At 46.5% G+C, this 19,767-nt stretch overlaps 1 protein-coding gene across 1 annotated transcript in view; it reads left to right on the top strand.

The window, feature by feature from the left end:
• Positions 1-19,767, top strand: part of DOCK5 (dedicator of cytokinesis 5) — a 224,910-nt gene that overhangs the window by 68,681 nt on the left and 136,462 nt on the right. The window contains exon 3 of the mRNA XM_043561393.1: positions 15,744-15,784. Coding sequence (XP_043417328.1) covers positions 15,744-15,784 — 41 coding nt within the window. The remainder of the gene's footprint in view (positions 1-15,743; positions 15,785-19,767) is intronic.

The raw sequence follows: 19,767 nt of genomic DNA, 5'->3' as shown, positions 1-19,767 counted from the left end.
AAAGAGAGGGAATGAACAGGGGAGGGGCAGAGAAAGAGGGAGGGAGGGAGGGAGGGAGGGAGGGAGGGAGGGAGAGAGAGAGAGAGAGAGAGAGAGAGAGAGAGAATCCCAAGCAGGCTCCATTGCCGAGTGTGGAGCCTGACACGGGGCTTGATCTCACACTCGTGAGATCACGACCTGAGCCAAAATCAAGAGTCGGATGCTTCACTGACTGAGCCACCCAGGCGCCCCTAAAGCAGGATTTTTTTTTGTAAGTATAGCGGGCAGTATCCTGGAAGATAGGTAGAGTTCCATGGCACTGAATTTTGGTTCCATGGCTGACAAACCTCTAACAGGAGCATAAAAAAACTTTTTTCCAGCAGAGGCTTAATAAGCACCTTTCTGAGATGTGCTAAGTGGACCCGTATTGGACCATCTGATACCGTAAGGTCTTACTTCGCTCTTTCAGAATGTCTGATTCAGGAAGAGGGATTGTCACACCTTCCCGTCCTGTACAGCCCGGTAGCCTTGACATGCCCCTGTTGTACCTCTTCGTGTTTTCTTCTCCATGTGGTCAGCTTTGTACAGTGATCACAGACGAGTGAGAGACAAAAGCAAACCGAGATTAATTCGTAAAAACTCAGTTCTTACCAGCATGTAGAAAATGCTACTGGGTAGAAGCTGAAATAAGGCGTCTGATATGTTTGTAACTTTCATTTGCTTTTGTCACCCGGCGGGGCAAGATCATTGAAAGTATGCTGTAACTCAGAATCCGTGGCCTCACCATGTTCTGGGGTTAAAAACCACTGCCTTTCACACACATCACTGGCAGCGAGCCCAACGGCTTGGATTTTATGATAAGGACTGCGTGCAAACGTTTTGGCATCAGCCTGGGAAGCAAATTAGGCCTTGTTGAGTGTGCCGGTCATTTCCCACGTCTGTCTGACCTTTACCTTCAGTCCTGCCTGTCAGCTACTACTCCTGGGGACATGTGTTCCCGAGACGTGTTTTCCCAAAAGATGGATGTGGCGGCGGGAGTGTGTTTACAAGAAAAACTAATTAAGAGCAGAACCGGTGAGAAGTTTCAGATTTAATTTTAGCAAACGGAGAGTGCCTTTTCTTCTTTCAGAAGCATATTTGGATGTGCTTGTAAAATGCCATCCTTAAAATTTAGGTTACTGGTATATTAGGAGGTAGGACGCGGCACCTTCTAGCATAGGGGTCAGGACTTTTTTCCGAGCGGTGCCTTCGTTCAGTTACGTTGTCGTGATGCCGAAGCCCAGCCTGAAAGCAAAGGTGTTTTGGGGAATGCTCTGGAGGAATGGTCTCCTGAGCTTTTGGCGTCCCATTAATTTCCCCCTCCAAGGGATCTTGCTGGGATCCAGGGGTCGAGAAGGTGGCAAAGTAGTGAGCAAGCTCCTTCCATCCCACACGGACACGTAACCACGCATGGCTCTCTTCGCACTTCTGAATGCTGGGCCATTCACACTATTTGGTGTATAACGTTTACCAAAAATGCCTTAGGTGTCTCTTCTCCATCGTGAAACGTAGCACATCAAAGCACTGTGGCATAGGTAAGACTCTGTGACGATTAGTGTAAGGAGAAAGTCCTAGAGGCAAATTTAAGATCGATTGAGGGCACATATGAGAACCATATTTCTCCTCTTGCTTATATCTGGAGAGAGAAGGTTGACGTATGCCTCTACTTTGCTCATGGTAATATAAGGACAATTTGTGATCTCAAAAAGCACACAAAGGGACTCGGGCATCACAAATACCCACTCTGTGCTGGAGTGCCCCATTTTATGCAACCCGTAGAGGCGAGTCCTCCAGTAGAAAGTGTCATAGAAAACATGCTGCCTGAGAAACCTGAATCCCACGAACCAGTCTTAGAAGCAGGTGGGAACTTCGGTTCTTTTCCTTGCCTCGCCGCCGTGCAGAACTCAGGCTACAAAGAACTGTGCACAGGGTAAGATAGGCAGGATTCTTGTTACAGAAAGATTTTCAGTCCGACCCTTATGTTCTGTGTATGTGTCCCCAGCGTTTGTCATCTGATCAGTATTAAATACGTCCGCACTCAACTTTGCCAATAGGAATCTAAGATTTTATTTATTTATTTATTTATTTTAATTTTTTTTTTTCAACGTTTATTTATTTTTTGGGACAGAGAGAGACAGAGCATGAACGGGGGAGGGGCAGAGAGAGAGGGAGACCCAGAATCGGAAACAGGCTCCAGGCTCCGAGCCATCAGCCCAGAGCCCGACGCGGGGCTCGAACTCACGGACCGCGAGATCGTGACCTGGCTGAAGTCGGACGCTTAACCGACTGCGCCACCCAGGCGCCCCGGAATCTAAGATTTTAAACAACTGTACCTGGCAAGGTAGTCCATCTTCTAGGTGGCAAAAGTAACTGACACTAAATTTCTAACCTTGAATACTTGTTTAGTGTCCACCAATATAGATTGAAGAGTCTGTTACTAGAGTTGGAGTTGAAAGAATGGGAGGGGGTTGGAGGAGAGCTTTTCGTTTCGTTAGTCTTCCTGTCACGTTCATTGCCCACCGAATGTCAAGTCAGGCCTCCAAATACCCTATTTTGGTAACTTCCGAGTTCTTTTTTGGCTGCGTTCAGTATCTGCTCAGACCCTGAGTTGTTTAGCACCATTTTCTCAATTATTCCAGCCATTGTCATACGGTTTTTCCTGTCACCCGCGCTGTTTCGGTAACTTTTTCTGGTTACTTTTCCCTTAAAGTCCTCTTTTCCATGATTTCCTTGGGGCCAGGGAACTTACCATCTTGGAAACTACAAGCGTATCCTATCAGGTGCTCCGGGTCTGGAGTGAAGCTTCCAGCCGCCTTAACGTCTGCTTCGGCTCAGTTCGTCGTCAGGAACTTAAGAATGATTTAGAGAAGTTCTTCTTCCAGGCAGCACAGACACATTCCTCAGAAAACAAAGAAAAGAGAACTTTAAATAGTCTAGCGTCATCAACACAGGAACCAGACGATGGCCCTGGAGGTAGGAGATAGCCCCTGGATGATGTCACTGGTACCCTTGGTGCCAGATTTGTCTGGCATCTTATGTCTCCTGCCTGTGCCAGGCATTGAGCTAAGGGCTTTCATGTACTGAATATTAGTTCTTTCAATCCGGGGAGAGCAGAGTTACTGATGCTCGTTTAATAAATGTGAAAATCAGGTTAAGAAGCTTGGAGCTTTACACGGCTAGTAAGTCGTAAGCTGTGACTGTCACCCTGGCCCCGTGGATTCCAAGTAGAATGTTCTTTCTTCATCGCGAGGCCTTTGAGGAAATGACTCTTCTATTTTGGACGTGACATATAGTTTTTCAAAGAGGGTGAGGTTCTTTTTTGCTTTTTAAGTAGCTGGCAGACCAGCTTACCACCACCCCAAATGTGTCTGCATTGGGGTGAGCTCTTTCTTTTTTTCTTAATTTTTATTTTATTATTTTTTCATGTTTATTTACTTGAGAGAGAGAGAGAGAGAGAGAGAGAGAGACCTAGCATGAGTGGGGAAGGGGCAGAGAGAGAGGGAGGCACAGAATCCCAAGCAGGCTCCAGGCTCCGAGCTGTCAGCACAGAGCCCGACATGGGGCTCGAACCCACGAACCGTGAGATTATGACCTGAGCCGAAGTCAGACGCTTAACTGACTGAGCCACCCAGGCGCCCCTGAACCCTTCCTGAACATCCTCCCTTCCACGGCCCTGCCACACTTGTCTGCTGCTCTGGCCAGGTGGTCACCTCCCTGCTCTCAAAGCCCAGAGTGTGTTTGGGCCCGCTGCACCCCCAGTGCCCACGTGTCTCGGCCGCTCCCCCCACTCGTTCCCTCCCCCCCCCCCCCCCCCCCGCCTCTTTTCAGGAGCTGGCTTTCTCTGAGCAGGTAGGCATGTCTATTCCAGGGGAGCATAGCACAGTCATCTCCACCCAGAGATACGGGTTCCTGTCCCCCAGTCCACACACACGAGGTCAGAATTACGGAGGGGCTGGACTGCCGTCGCCGATAGTGTGTCCAACCCCCTCAGGTGTGGGGGCAAGAGAAGCAGAGCGGTCAGCCTGAAGCAGTCTCCCTCCCTGTATGTGTCTGCCACTGAACGGACGACTGGCGTCCCCGATGGCACCCTCCTGCTTGTGTTAGTAAAGAGGGCATCGGAATCGAACGCAGCGGTCGTTGGCTCGGGCGCTCTCGGAAGGTTTCGTGTGGTTCCCGTTCGTGGCCTTGCCGCTGACCTTCCGCTACCGAGACTCTCGGTGCCGTCAGCGCTGCTGGGCCCGCCTCGGCTTCTACCACTGTCGATGTCATCACACCCCTGGCGGCACGTCCTGACCTCTGTCTGGGTTCTCAAGGCGGAGCCCAGCGGTTCACTTTAAGAGTCTGTAAGTACAGCTTTGCCCTTTCGTTTTTAGGATGCATCGCACCGAGGAACTCGGAGCAAGTTAGTACTAAGTGTCCCAGACTGGTGGGGCTCTCTGGACGGCGCTGGGTCATTGGCGATGACCTTGCTGGGTCATCGGCAAGGGGGGGCATTGCCCCCTTCACCCTCCTTGTGCTCTAAGCTAAAACACGAATGTTTCCGGTACTCCGCCCGGGAGGAGTTTCCTCTCTTTCTGGGGCCTCCGTTCTCCCCTGAGAGAGTAAGGCCGCGTTTATGCGTGCCCTTTACCTCGGTGTCCTCCTCAGTAGGCTCAGACAGTTACCTGAAAAGAGCAGCCTGCGCTGCGTTTCCAGAAATCCTCGGCAAACTGGCCACGCGAGCGTGCCTTCCCCTCGCCCGTGTCTCTGTTCCACCAGCGACGAGATTAGAGAGCCTTTGAGAGCGAGGTTTGGGGTGCACAGTCTCCCAACCCCTCGGAGCCCCGTGGAGCCAGACATAGGTCTTTATGGAAATGGGCCTCCTTAAATAGATCTTGCTGCATTCTCGTGGATTCCTCCCTCCCAAACCTGCATCCCTCTCTCGTCCCTCTCGCAAATCGGCGCTGATGCTGATCCCGGCGCCGCGGTGAGTTGCGCCACATCCCGTCGTTTCAGCTTCCTTGAACTAGTTGGAGAAGCTAGAGACCGACATCACAGAGGACGGCAGTTAGAGCCCCTGGCAAGACAGCTGACTGCTGGCCGGACTGCTTTGCCTTAAACAAGAAAGAAGGCAAAGGCGACATCCAGGAAAGAGGGAGTTGGCAAACCAGAGCGATGATGTTGATCAGACTAGGGGAAATTGAATTCCCCCGGTGTCGCCGAGCTTCGGGGCGTCTGTGAAGCCAAGGGAGGTTTCCTCCTTTTGCGGTGGGCGTTTGGATACTCGTGTCTCCGTCGTGCCGGCTGTGGCTTGGGTCTGCCCCCACCCCCACCCTGGACCAGGCCCCTCTGCCTGTTTCAGGAGGTGTTGGCTGGTTGAAAGAAGTCTCTGGCATTACCATCTCTAGTAGGCAACGAGGAGAAACTTGGGCATTCTTAGCTATGGACTCGGATTTTATGAGCTAACACACTGGGGGAAAAAAGTTGAATGTTTTTGTGGAAGGAAATTTAAGACACGAAAGCCTAATTACTTTCACAGTTGAAGAAACGGAGTCCCGCAGACCTGGTGAGCACAGAACCGGGCTTTTTCGTTTCAGATGAGTCTTCATAAGGAGCCACGCCTCCTCTTTTCTGGACATTCTGGCCTCCAAGCTGGTGCTTAGGGTCTGCCCAGCTCTGCCCGTTGGGCATGGGACCCCACGCCTTGCTCAGACCTCGCTTTGGGGTCTGGTTTTAGAGGTGCAGATTTTATTGCACGGTTCTGGCCTTGCATTCATCTGTTCTGTCCGTGACCACTGGCTCGCTCACAAGACCTTCTCTGATAAAGCAATTTAAGCGTTACGGATTGCCCGCGATGTGCCAGGTACCACAAAGACGGGGCTCTTTCCTGTTCACTCAAGAAATAAAGTCAAAGACGGAAACCACATCTCTTTCTTTTCCACTGACTTGGCATGCTAGTGTGCATGGGTTTTCTACCGGTTGGATTCCATGGCCACGCTTCCTTCCCGTGGGAGGCAGTGCCTTGAGCAAGCGTCCCGTTCATCCGCTGCATGGCCACGGAGGCAGTGATGAACCGGGCGGCAGGAGACCTGTGTTTGCATTCTCAGCTTAGATTCTAAGTCACTGGTTGACTCTGTACAACCTTTCCCATTCCTTGCTTGTGTTTCCTCTTTTTTTTTTTTTAATTTTTAAACATTTTTTAATTTATTTTTGAGACAGAGAGAGACAGAGTATGAATGGGGAGGGGCAGAGAGAGAGGGAGACACAGAATCGGAAGCAGGCTCCAGGCTCTGAGCCATCAGCACAGAGCCCGACGCGGGGCTCGAACTCACAGAGCATGAGATCGTGACCTGAGCTGAAGTCGGATGCTTAACCGACTGAGCCACCCAGGCGCCCCGTGTTTCCTCTTTTTTAAGTAAGGGTGTTAAATTTCAGTGGACTCTGAGTTCCTTTGGAGCTCAGACTTAACAACGTCTATCTGTGCATCGTAAAGGCACAAAAGTGACCGAAGATATTTCACTGGGAAGCCTGATTTGTCTCCCAAACAGGTATAACGGGCTTGAATCACCTTTGACTGCCTTTGCATCCTTTTCATTCCTGCCTTTGACCTCATTTCCAAAAGCACTGATGAGCTGCCCATTGCCTTTGGGAAGCATGCATCCTGCGGTTGGAGGCTCTGGCCGGCAGTGAGGGCTCTGGCCTGCCTAGGAACCAGGATCCGACAGTGAGCTGTATCCGTCTGTCCTCTGAGGAGTTTGCACCCAGCTGTTCCAGCTCACCAGCTTCCCCGGAGGGACCTCAGCCATCTCTTTGAGGAGCATCGGCTCGGGGATGGGAGGGCAGGCTTTGGCCATGGAAACCAGCCAGCGAACCCGGACAGGTTTACCTGGCCCACAGGGGATGGACCTTTGACCTTGGCCTAATTAACCATGCCATATACCCAGCAAACTCCCAGACCAGGGGACACTTAAAGGAAAAAGAACAGGATTTAGCCCATGCTCTCCCTCTGGGGATCATCTCTGGCCCTTCCCCTCCCCCATGTCATGGTGCGTATAAACAAGGGCTCCCTGTCTGGTTTTTTTGCCTTTAATTCCGGGGATCGCAACATTTTCGCAACATCGTGAATGCACTTAGCGCCACTGAACCGAATACCTCAAAATGGCTAAAAGAGTAAATTCTATGTATATTTTACAACACAAAAACTCTTTACTGTTCTTGTCGGGGGGGCGGTGGCTAGTTCATTGTGGGATTGCAAAATGAGAGATTTTACAAAACTCCATGAGTTACACATCTAAATAATGCTTTTATGGTGCAGGAAGTCCTGAGTCCCCCTCAGCAATTGCCTTTGGAGTCTTCAGGACATTCATAATTCTCCCTCTGTGTGCCAGTGTCTTCCAGCCTTCCCACTAGAAGCCCTTTGTATTTAATGATTTGTTTATGGATCTATTTCCTTCCTCCTTGAAGACGACGTCTGGGCTGCTGGCATTCAGTGAGTGGTTTTTTTTTTTTTTTTTTTACTTTTAAACGTTTATTTGTTATTAAGAGACAGAGAGAGACAGAGCATGAGCGGGGGAGGGGCAGAGAGAGAGGGAGACACAGAATTTGAAGCAGGCTTCAGGCTCTGAGCTGTCAGCGCAGAGCGCGACGCGGGGCGTGAACTCACAGACCGGGAGACCATGGCCTGAGCCGAAGTCCCACGCATAAGCAACTGAGCCACCCAGGAGCCCCCAGTGTTTTTATGTATAGTAAATGAATGGCCACATTGGTGATGTAAATCCTTGGCTCCAGTCGCTCCTCCAAGAGAGTTTGTAACCACACTTTCTAAGGCAGCCCCACCCCCACTCATCCCTCCCCCACATGACTCTCCTTCCTTAATACCATTTAGCCCCATGTGCAGTTACTTGGTTATTTGCTGGGGCTTACGGGTACTTGTGTTTTTCTTCCCATCATAAAGCAAGACTCGGAAGGGTGGAGACGTCGTACGTCTCACTCTCTTGGCATCTCTCTGTTGAATGAGTAAATGAATCTCCGATCTGTGGCTGAACTTTTGGAAATAGCAAAACTCGTTCAGATTCGCTTTGGAGCACAGAATGAGCAGTGAAGATCAATGATGTTTTAAGGAGGCACAATTAAAATAAAAATGGTGGAAAAATGGTCCTGTGATTTTTTTTTTTTTTCATACATGCCTCACTGCTTTCGGAGGCATTTTCGGACAAAAATATTCAGTAATATTTGGGAGCAATGTCATTATCATGGAATTCTAGATCACCTTGAGGTGCTTACTTTGTTTTGGTTTGTTTCTTCCTATAAAGTTCATTTATTTATTTTGGGAGAAAGAGAGAGAGAGAGAGAGAGAGAGAGAGAGAGAGAGAGCGAGCGAGCTGGGGAGGGGCACAGAGAGAGGAAGAAAGAGAGAATTCCAAGCAGGCTCCACACTGTCAGCCCAGAGCCCAGTGCGGGGCCTGAACTCATGAACTGTGAGATCATGACCTGAGCCCAAATCCAGAGTCAGACACTCAACTGACTGAGCCACCCAGGTGCCCCACTGAGGTGCTCACTTTGTAATGCTCATTTGATAGTGTAAAGTTTTGCATGGCTCTTAAAAATTACAGTGAAATTCATACACAGGAAAATATACTCATCTTAGGTGTTCAGTTCAATGAATCTTTTTTTTTTTTTAATTTTTTTTTCAACGTTTTTTATTTATTTTTGAGAGACAGACAGAGCATGCACGGGGGAGGGGCAGAGAGAGAGGGAGACACAGAATCGGAAACAGGCTCCAGGCTCTGAGCCATCAGCCCAGAGCCCGACGCGGGGCTCGAACCCACGGACCGCGAGATCGTGACCTGGCTGAAGTCGGACGCTTAACCGACTGCGCCACCCAGGCGCCCCCAGTTCAATGAATCTTGATGAATGAATGCACTCCATGTACCTAATATTCCCAGTCAAGATGGAGAACGTTTCCCTTGCCCCAAAGAGCACCCTGTTGCCTTCTTCCGCACAATTCCCACTCCAAAAAGCAACTGCCGCTCCAAAGTAGGTCACCATGTGTAAGTTTTCCGGCTCTTCAACTGTATATAAATGGGATTATGCGTGTCTTAGTATAACACTAATCCAGTGTAATACTAGCTTCAGGAGTGGAATTTAGTGATCCGTCACTTAGGTATACTGATCTTGGGTGAATACTTACAAGTAGAGATACTGCTAGGTCATAGGTCGTGTGTGTGTTTAATCTGATGTGAAACTACCCGCAATGTGAGAGAATTCTAATTGCCCATATCTGTTCCAACACTTGGTACAGTCTTTTTAACTTTGACCATTCTAGTGGGCGTAGAGTCATTTCTCATTTTTAAAAAATACGGCATTTGTACTGAGTTGAATTCATCCTGTTTGGAGTACAGATTTTGACAAATGCATGCACTCAGGAAATGCCGCCACAAAATACAGAACAGTCCTATGTGCACCCCCTCCCCCCGTCCCCCCAAATTCGCCAGCGTCCCTCTGTATCAACACCACCCCCAGCCTTGTTCTGTTTTCTTTCCCTATGATTTTGCCTTTGCCTAGTCCTGGCTGACCAGGGCTTATCAGCTTTACTCTTTACCCTTAATTTTCAATTTTATCCTTGTCAGAAACGCATATAATTTTAAAGGCCAGGCCGTTTCTAGCAAGTTTATAATGATAAACAGCAGTCCCGTCACACCTCCCCTCGGTTTCTGGTTCCGCTTTCAACTCTTTCGGCCAGTTTTTGTAGTGCATACGCTTTTTCATTTCCAAAGAACCGTGCTTCTGTTACTTGATATTTCCATTTGCATTTTTGTTTCGTAACTGTTTCTTATGGAAGATAAGGATTTAACTCTCTTGCCCTCCCCACCAACCACACGTATACCTGTCTGTGCCGAAGAGAGATCTCCCAGTATAAATGCAATATAATTTCTTTTAGAAAGTTATCATCTGGATGATTGGGTCTACGTAGGAGAAACAGCGGATGCTGTGGAATGTCCTTTGATTGCATTTCCCGTCTTGAATAATGTTTCTCTAGAGGTGTCTTCTGTACGTGGTGCCCTGTGGACCTGCTTCTTTTTCAGATCCAGACTTCCTGACAGAAGTATTTAGCTCCTCCTCGTATGTTCAGACAAACGAGATGGTTCTGCAGCTCCACTCATTTTCCGGGATTTGCTCGTCATGGAATCTTCTGGCTTCCTGCTTCATCCTGGACTGGTTGCTCTCCAGTCCAGCTCCATAGCTTCTTTCCTGAGCTCGCGATCATCTGTATCAGGGTTAGAGAAGTAAGAAGCTAGTAGGTATCAGCAGAGCTAGGGATAACGGGCGTGAGTGTAGAAATACAGGTTAACACAGCCATTGATTTTGACCTCTCTGCCTGTTTTTTTAAATTTTTTTAAATTTTTTATTTTTTTTAATTTTTAATTTTTTTTCAACGTTTATTTATTTTTGGGACAGAGAGAGACAGAGCATGAACGGGGGAGGGACAGAGAGAGAGGGAGACACAGAATCGGAAGCAGGCTCCAGGCCCCGAGCCATCAGCCCAGAGCCCGACGCGGGGCTCGAACTCACGGACCGCGAGATCGTGACCTGGCTGAAGTCGGACGCTTAACTGACTGCGCCACCCAGGCGCCCCATCTCTGCCTGTTTTTTGAAGGCACGCGTACACATGGGCGCCTTCAGTTCCAGTGCGGCATCTCAGAGTTCATTCTGTTTTTTTCCCCTTTCTTGTAACTCCCTTCCAGAGTAAGAAACCTGGCTTCCAGTATTAATGTTCCAGTAAATTATTATAGTTACCGATTTCATCAGTTCCGCAGTGTGGAAGTAATCTGTCTCGATTACCACACCTTCTCCCGCACGGACATTCTCCTCAGCCTGTCCTCTCTCTGACAACTCGTATCATTTCACCATTCCCCATCCCCACGGCCTGGGCATGGATGCCCTTCTCTTCACCTTCTTGCAGATCCCCCAGTCCCCGTGGATGCGTACTTTGTGGCCTCTGACACGCCCTGCCAGTCTGGTCCCTGTGTGGATGGCCTCCCCCACCCAAATGCCTAAATGCCCTGTCCTACGCAATGGCTCAGGGTTTACTTGTTCAGGAAGGGAAGCAGAAGGGCCAAGATACATGTCCTGAATCTGCCTCCCATTCCCCAGTGCTTTCCTCCTTTCAATCTCCCTATCCCGAGGAATTAATTGTAGCCACTCCGTTGCTTAAACCCAGCATTTGAATGCCCTTGAATATTTGCCTTTCATCCCTTGGGTCATGGCTGTTCCCAGCGAAATCATGAGCAACGCCTGTTGATTCAAAATGGGTCCAGCATCTTTTCATCTCTCCCCATTTTCACTTTACCTACTAGTCTCCTCCCTGATGTTCCTCTTTCCACTATGTCTCACCTCCCACAGTCCATTCTTAATGTAAGAGCCAGCATAATGTTTTATTTTTATTTATTTATTTAAAAAAAATTTTTTTTTAACATTTACTTATTTTTGAGACAGACAGAGACAGAGCATGAATGGGGGAGGGGCAGAGGGAGGGAGACACAGAATCTGAGACAGGCTCCAGGCTCTGCGCCATCACCCCAGAGCCCGACGCGGGGCTCGAACTCACGGACCGCGAGATTGTGAGCTGACCTGAGCTGAAGTCGGCCACTTAACCGACTGAGCCACCCAGGTGCCCCCAGCATAATGTTTTAAAAGCATAAGGCATGATGATGTCATTTAGAACCTTCCGATGGCTTCCCACTGTGCTTAGAAAACAAACAAAGTTCCTCCATGGCGTGTGATAGCTCTGACGATCGATCCTGGCTGCACATCAGCATCACCCGAGGATCTTTTTAGAAGCGCTCGGCTTGGGTCCCACCTGCGTCCAATTAAATCAGAATATTTGGGATGTGGCTCAGGCATCGGCATTTTAAAAATTTCTCTGGTAAATCTAATGGGCAGCCAGGGTTGAGAATCGTGCCTCCCTCAGACTACCTTCTAATTGCCTTCTCCCATTTTATGACTGGTTCCATTCCGATTCTCTCAAGGAAAGCTTGATCACCTTATCTAAAGTCATGTACCATGTTACTAGTCATCCCGCCATGTTCCTCTCCTCGAACGCTTCTCAGTACTGCCATTATATGAGGTCATCTTATTTCTGTATTTTTATTTTTTGCATCAGCGTAGATGATGTATACATCTACGGGATAAAAGAAGCAACTTTGCCCGTGGAATTTGGAACTCTCAGGCATGTTCGTTTCGGAGGGGACGGATTTTTATCCTGGATTGGGGCAGTCCCAGGAAAACAGAAATGACTGGGTGCCCGAATGGAAGAACCACCCTTTGCCTGGAATCGCTTTTGATGTTCACCATGGTTGTCAGAAGCTCTTCCCCCCCTCCCCCCCGCCCTGCTTTTGTTTTCTTGAGGTGTGATTGAAACACAACAGTTTTTTCCAGGTGTACAACATAACAGTTCCATATCTGTGTTTATTGCAAACTGTTCATCACAGTAAGTGTTGTTAACATCCATGAGCATAGTAGTTGCGAAACCCTTGTCCCTTGTGATGAGAAGTTTCAAGACTTACTCTCTCAGCAAGTTTCAAATACTCAACACAGTATCATTAACGATGGTTGCCCTGCTGCACATGACATCCCCGTGACTTCATTATTTTATAACTAGAAGTTTGTACCTTTCAACTCGCTTCACGCGTTTCGCCCCCACCTCCACCCCCTGCGTCCGGGCAACCACCAATCTGTTCTGTGTATTCACAGGCTTGCAAACTCACTGTTTGAGACTGACATTTCACCTACGTATAGGTAAGACTAGCTCTCTGGCCTCACCATCCTCACCATTCTCTCCATTTTAATAATGTACTAATTTTTAAAAAAAAATTTAATGTTTATTTATTTTTGAGAGAGAAAGAGAGAGTGAGTGAGTGCAAGTGGGGGAAGGCCAGAGGGAGAGAGAGGGAGGGAGGCATAGAAACCGAAGCAGGCTCCAGGCTCCGAGCTCTCAACACAGAGCCCGATGCGGGGCTCGAACTCACAAACCGCGAGACCGTGACCTGAACTGAAGTCAGACGCTGAACTGAATGAGCCACCCAGGTGCCCCAATAATGTCCGGATCTCAGGGGCGCCTGGGTGGCTCCGTTGGTTAGGCGACCAACTTCAGCTCAGGTTATGTCCTCGTGGTTTGTGGGTTCGAGCCCCGCTTCTGGCTCTGTGCTGACAGCTCGGAGCCTGGAGCCTGCTTCGGGTTCTGTGTCCCCCCCCCTCTCTACCCCTCCCCTGCTCATGCTCTGTGTCTCTCTATCTCGCAATAATAAATAAACGTCAAAAAAAAAGTAATTTTTTTTTAAAGTAATTTTAAAAAGCATCCAAGTTTCTCACCAGTTTACTTCTTTTTTTTTTTTTTTTTTTTTAAATTTTTTTTTCCAACGTTTATTTATTTTTGGGACAGAGAGAGACAGAGCATGAACGGGGGAGGGGCAGAGAGAGAGGGAGACACAGAATCAGAAACAGGCTCCAGGCTCTGAGCCATCAGCCCAGAGCCCGACGCGGGGCTCGAACTCACGGACAGTGAGATCGTGACCTGGCTGAAGTCGGACGCTTAACCGACTGCGCCACCCAGGCGCCCCTCACCAGTTTACTTCTGACTCACAGCTGCTCATTTGATGTAGCCTTCGCTGTCTCTTTGCATTGCGATGCATTTGGAAGCCTAAAAGCATACCATATTTACCTATACTTCTCTTGTCTTAAATAGTGGGATCAGTTGGAAAACGGTGTTCTTGCTTATTTATATCCCTTGCAGGTATTAGCAGGTGAACTTACGGAGTCCTGACAGTAACACGAAAACTGCAGAGAGAGGGTACTGTGCCGCCGCCTAACACCAAGCAAAATGAACGTGCTACAAATTCAGTGTGATAATTTCGTGCCTTTAGTTGGGGGCTGGACACAAACCACAATTCTAGAGAAGATTTAGGAGGTTTAAAAAAAAAAAAAAAAAAGCTTTCAGAAATGACGGGTTTAGAAAGCATAATTCTGTGATGAATGGCTGCACAAAAATACTGTTTACAGAAGTACAGAGAAATTCCTCTCTGACAGTGGAGCAAAGTCCAAACGGTTCCATCTCGGTTTGGTAGGACACAGGGCGACGAAAAGTGCTTGGAAGAGACTATTGTTTCTCAGCTTGCCTGCCCCTCCCCCACGCCAGGATGAGGCTGAAGCCATTGATTGAGGCGAAGGCATTGTCCTGTGGCAGAAAAAACCAGCCAGTGATGTCTGGCTTGGTGTTCTAGCAGCTGGCTCTCTTGTGCCCTTTGGCATCCTAAATTGGGAGCAGGGTTTCCTGTTCAAATATCTTTTTCCCAACCTTGGGCCCTGATATAAACCTGGAACGCTTTCACAACATAGGACCCTATTCTTTCCCGTAAAAAATATAGCCGAATCCTTTAAAGGTTTGAATGCTGACAGCTTAGAAACTTGTGAAAATGTTGTTAACCCTGTGCTCAAATTCAGCTTTCTTGCAATACACCCGGAACAGATTGTGCGTCTGTTTTCTGGGCGATTTCGCATGGAACAAATTACAAGAGGGTTCTAGAACCCTGTTGGCAGATGCCTGAAGCTTTAAGTACGGTTTGCATCTACTCACTGTATGTATATGGCTGCTTTACACATATATTCCACTTACAGCCGGGGTTACTTAGGCAAGATGACCAGCTTGATGGCTGATGGACGTGGGGAATGAGGAAAATCATTACAGTAAATTACCTCTAGTAGGTGTCCAATAAATATTTAATGTAAGTTATCTGTTGGTGGACAGATTAAATTGTGCATTCCCTCTACCAGATAGAGGGTAGAGAAGCATCCCTTGGTGTATGTGTATTTATTGAAATTTGTATAAAGAAGTGAAAGCCTTTATTCAAAGCCTCATCAAGCAAACAATTGTTTTTTTCCTATTGTTGGGGGTGTATATAGCATTGCCAAGAATTGTTTAAAACATTGTTTTACGATTTGTTTGTTTCAACTTCTTTAGGTGCAAATGTTTGTGTATGTGAGATGTGCTATTGCCATTTAAAATTGTTGTAGAGGGGCGCCTGGGTGGCTCAGTCGGTTGAGCATCCGACTTTGGCTCAGGTCATGATCTCACGGTCTGTGAGTTCGAGCCCCGCGTCGGGCTCTGTGCTGACGGCTCAGAGCCTGGAGCCTGCTTCCGATTCTGTGTCTCCCTCTCTCTCTGCCCCTCCCCCACTCATGCTCTGTCTCTGTCTCATAAATGAATAAACATTAAAATTTTTTTTAATAGTGGTTCTTCACCTGAGAATTTAGATAAGAGAAAGACTATATAAATGATTAAAGTATTTACTTTATTTAGTAGTGTAGGGTGACTTTTGAATTTATACATATCGATGAAAGTCTTATTCATTCATGCAAAAACAACGAATGACTAAGGTATGAAGATATTATGAGGTTGACCTGCCTTCCGTCTTGTTTTGTTGTTGTTGTTCTATCCTTTCTCTAAAGGAGCGGAGATGAGTCGTGATTCTACTTGAATTCTAAATCCTTTACCTATGGAGAAAATAAAGCTCTCATATAGATCTAAATTTTGACCGTGTAATAAACCCAAACTGCACTTTTTCTAAATAGTCTGCCAATTGCCCCCTGGATTCCAGGCCAATGTTCCGATAGAATAGGAGGATGTATATTGCTGATATCTTTATATTATCTCAGATAACATAAAAGACTGTTTTCTTATGCCCTGACAGGTTGGTACAGAGGATATACCCTCCAAAATAAATCGAAAAAGGTATGGTTTATCATTCCATTTTTAATTTGAATCTCTGCTACTTTTGTGTTACTCATTTTCTGCTCATTGCTGTCTCTAGACCTCGTTTGTGTTCTCTGTGATGGTTCTTCTTTAGACCTGAAAACACATTCTCTGACCTCAATATTTAGGTAAAATGGCACAAGTCCCATCGGCCGTATTCCTACCTGCCACCTCAAGGATAGAGGCCAGAGGTGACTTCACACACTGTGTCGGGCATTTTGCTTTTTGTCCCTCAAGCTAAAAAGGGTGGTGATACAGTGACATTGTTATTGTTGGCTGTCTCTTTCAGGGGGACCCGTGCTTCTTCTTAATCCTTGGGCTCCAATGCTTACATCCCAGAACTAAAGCGCCCCCCCATTTCTGCTTGATTCTATCCTTTATCACAAAATGGATAAGCCAGCATCGTTGTTTCGAAACCGGGAACCTCCCAACCCCAGTGATACGTCATGAAATGAACTTAGTGGGTTATTAACCATCATTTTCCAAGAACCAAAACTCTGAAAAGTAGAAAAGAAAATGGAACACTGTGACAAATCCTGTTTCATGCAACTTCTGTGTGCGGCTCATACGTTTATGTATTTTCTGTATTTTAAATTATATTTTATGTATAGTTAAGTACCGGGTTGCCATGAGAATGTATCTCACTCATCATGGGCAGAGAGTTTGAAAAATACTGACCCTAGCAGGTTCCCGTACCCAGTGCCAAAACTACTCATCAGCAAGCTGAAGAAAATCTATTAGTTATGTTAATACCCCCCTCAGTTAATTTTAGGTCTGGTCAGTGCTTTTTCTTTGACCAGCACCCTCTGGAGCCTATGGAGTCAGCACTTTGTTTTCAAAGAGCAGAGTTGATAGGGCCATAGTATTTCCCAGTTAGTTCACATGCAAAATAGCTCATTAGGAAAGGGGGAAGAGAAACATTTCAGATTTTATCATTGAAGTGAACAAAACAAAACAAAACAAAACAACAACAACAACAACCCAAAACCCACAGTTCTTATTTTTCAAACACAGCATGAAATACAAGTAATCTGGGCACATAACTCTCAAGAGAGCTCAGCGCGTAGAGAAGCCCCTTTCTACGAAGTGTAGGGCATTAGAAACCACTGTTTTGGTCAGGCTTTTTGTATATTTGGCTTTTATGCCATACGCAGTATTTTCACACACACACACACACACACACACACACGCATTGTGTTAACTTTGACCGTTTCATAATCTTCCAAAATAAAGGAGTATTTGCTCATAACACGAGTATCAACTCCCACCATTTTGGTTCTTTTTATCCCGCCCCAAATCCTGATGCTGAATTTTTCTGCCCATAGTTTGATTCTTGTGCCACATGTTTTCATTTCCCGCTTAACTATTTTCATTTAATCTCTTGCTGGCTTTAAGTTCTCCAGACCTTCAAATAGGGATGTATGACAGGGATGTTCTTGTGTGAATGAACGCATGATAAGACTAAATCCAAGACCTTCCGTCCTTTTAGGATCTTTGTACTCGGTTTATAGACACTCCTGCCGCTTGGTATGGGGTCAGCCCTATCAGTGTTTAGTCTATTCACAATTAGAGAAACGATAGTTATTTAAAAAAAATTTTTTTTTAATGTTTATTTATTTTTGAGACAGAGAGAGACAGAGCATGAACAGGGGAGGAGCAGAGAGAGAGGGAGACACAGAATCTGAAACAGGCTCCAGGCTCTGAGCTGTCAGCACAGAGCCCGACGCGGGGCTCGAACTCACGGACCGCGAGATCATGACCTGAGCCGAAGTCAGACGCTCAACCGACCAAGCCACCCAGGCGCCCCAAACGATAGTTATTTCAAAACATGATTGGAGTTAACAGTTTTGAAGTTCTGAGTTTATTAAAGAGCAAGAATACTTCTGCCACTTAACCCCCAATCTTTAAAAGAAAAAAAATGCTAACTTAAAAAAAATGAGCCAAAACCCATTCTCAGATAAGGTCATATGAACTTAAAGAACAAACACAATTCTTGATTTTTAACTGGTGATTGCGAATCATGTTGAAACAAGCTCCCAGACCACACTCTCCCCTTTCAGAGAGTTACAGAATGTGAGGATCCTTTTTGCTCATAGACGACCGCGGTTTCTAAGGCATCCTGTGATGTCCTAATAGATCAAAATCCGCCTTAACTAGTGCCCTTGTCGTCTTTGAAGAGTGAATGGAGTGCTTTGCTAGGATCTAAATGACAAGTTCCGGGTGTGTTTTTCAATTTTTTTTTTTTTTGTCTTCATTTTCTTAAAATCCTTAAACTTTAAATCTCAGCCTTATGAAGAATGATTTCAGGAAGAGCTTCTTTTAAGTCGGTGATAATTCAACGTTGCATTTCAATGAAATGGGAGGACAAACAAGGACCTGGCATTTACTTGTTGATTTTTAAGTTGAAGTATCTTCTTGGTGGAGAACTCCAGGAAGAATCTAGGGAATTCAGATAGTCATCATGAATTATGTTGAGCTTCTGACTCCCTTTCATTAAGAGATCCAGCCTATTTGAAACGCCCTTCTAATGCTGTTTTCCTGCCTTTGACGGTCTTTAGGGGAGGAACTCTTTGAAAGGCCTATTATTTTAATGGAAATTTTGGGTGTCATTTATCAGCCAACCTAGCCTTTTAGAGCAGTGATAAAATGAGCTTGTGGTTTTACAAATTGAAGAAGCCAAGAGCTTTGCAGAAACTGATTATTGATCCCGGCATGATTGTGGAAGTGTGGATAAGGGCAATATCTAGAAAGTCATTAGTTTTTTTTTTTTTTTTACTGAAGTGAGTTAAGTTGCATTGAGAAAGGAAAGCCAAAAATGAGATAGGCTTTAAATCAGTAACCTATCCCCCAAGTTTATCCTGCCTTTTTTTTTTTAAGTTTATTTATTTTGAGAGAGAGAGAGAGAAAGTGGGGAGGGAAAGAAAGGGAGAGAAGGAATCCCAAGAAGGCTCCGAGCTGTCAGCGAGGAGCCCAATGCGGGGCTCAAGCTCATGAACCGTGAGATCATAACTTGAGCCGAAATCAAGAGTCGGACGCTTAGCTGACTGAGCCGCATAGGGGCCCCATCCTGCCTTTCTGTGTATCACATGGGCATAGGAAAAGTTCTACAAGGCTCAGATTTACCAGAGCAATTAAATGGCCGTAGGTGGGCATATGCTCTCATGGAGGGAGGATGCCTACAGAGAACAGAGTGGTAATGCAACGAAACAAATATTCTGTTAACAGGAAAACCGTCAGGTCTGTAAATTTAGCATAAGTCACCTGCTGGTAGTCTGCTTAGATGTTACAAAATAAGTCACTGTTTTTATTTCACATGCTTCTGACTTTGATTTGGACTTCTCCCAGTTATTGGGAGGAGACCAGTCATCAGATTACGAGCGCCCCAAAATTTTAGCTGGTCCGTTACCCTCCTCGATGAGAAAAATCTGCTGTGAGGATATTCCTTGGGATTAGCAGTGTTACATCGCATTTTAACCTACAGATATGGCTCCACGTAACTATTGCTTTAAGTGATTCATCACTTACTAACTTCCCACTCCCCGTTTTTGTTTGTTTTTAACCATTTGATCGGTTTCCCCACATGACTTTGAGTCCTTCCTCTGTAATGAAAGAGGTCAGTGTCCCCTTGCTCCTGTGTGTGTTCTGGGGCTGCTCAATAACAGACTGGCGTGGTACTTTCTTACTTAGACACCCTATGGAGGGGAAGGTAATGTACTTGTTTTTGGGTTCTTCCTGCCTGGCAGGAAAGGGTGGCCATTTTGCCTTTGACTCAGGCAGTGGCAGGATCTCTCCTGCCGTCACCACTTGTGGGAACAGCTCCATCTCAGATTTTCTTGCTGTTTCCTGTTTTGTTGACAAAGGGCTAAAATGGAGAAAGAAGAGTATTATTCAGGCAAACATAGCACACGAAACCGGACACCACACTGACCCCAGTGGTGGGTCACTGAATGCATTAAGGATCG

The sequence above is a fragment of the Prionailurus bengalensis genome, chromosome B1, assembly GCF_016509475.1.
Source record: "Prionailurus bengalensis isolate Pbe53 chromosome B1, Fcat_Pben_1.1_paternal_pri, whole genome shotgun sequence".
NCBI classification, from domain to species: Eukaryota; Metazoa; Chordata; class Mammalia; order Carnivora; family Felidae; genus Prionailurus; species Prionailurus bengalensis.
Note: the sequence above shows the minus strand (reverse complement) of the source record. Positions and strands in the feature narration are given on the sequence as shown.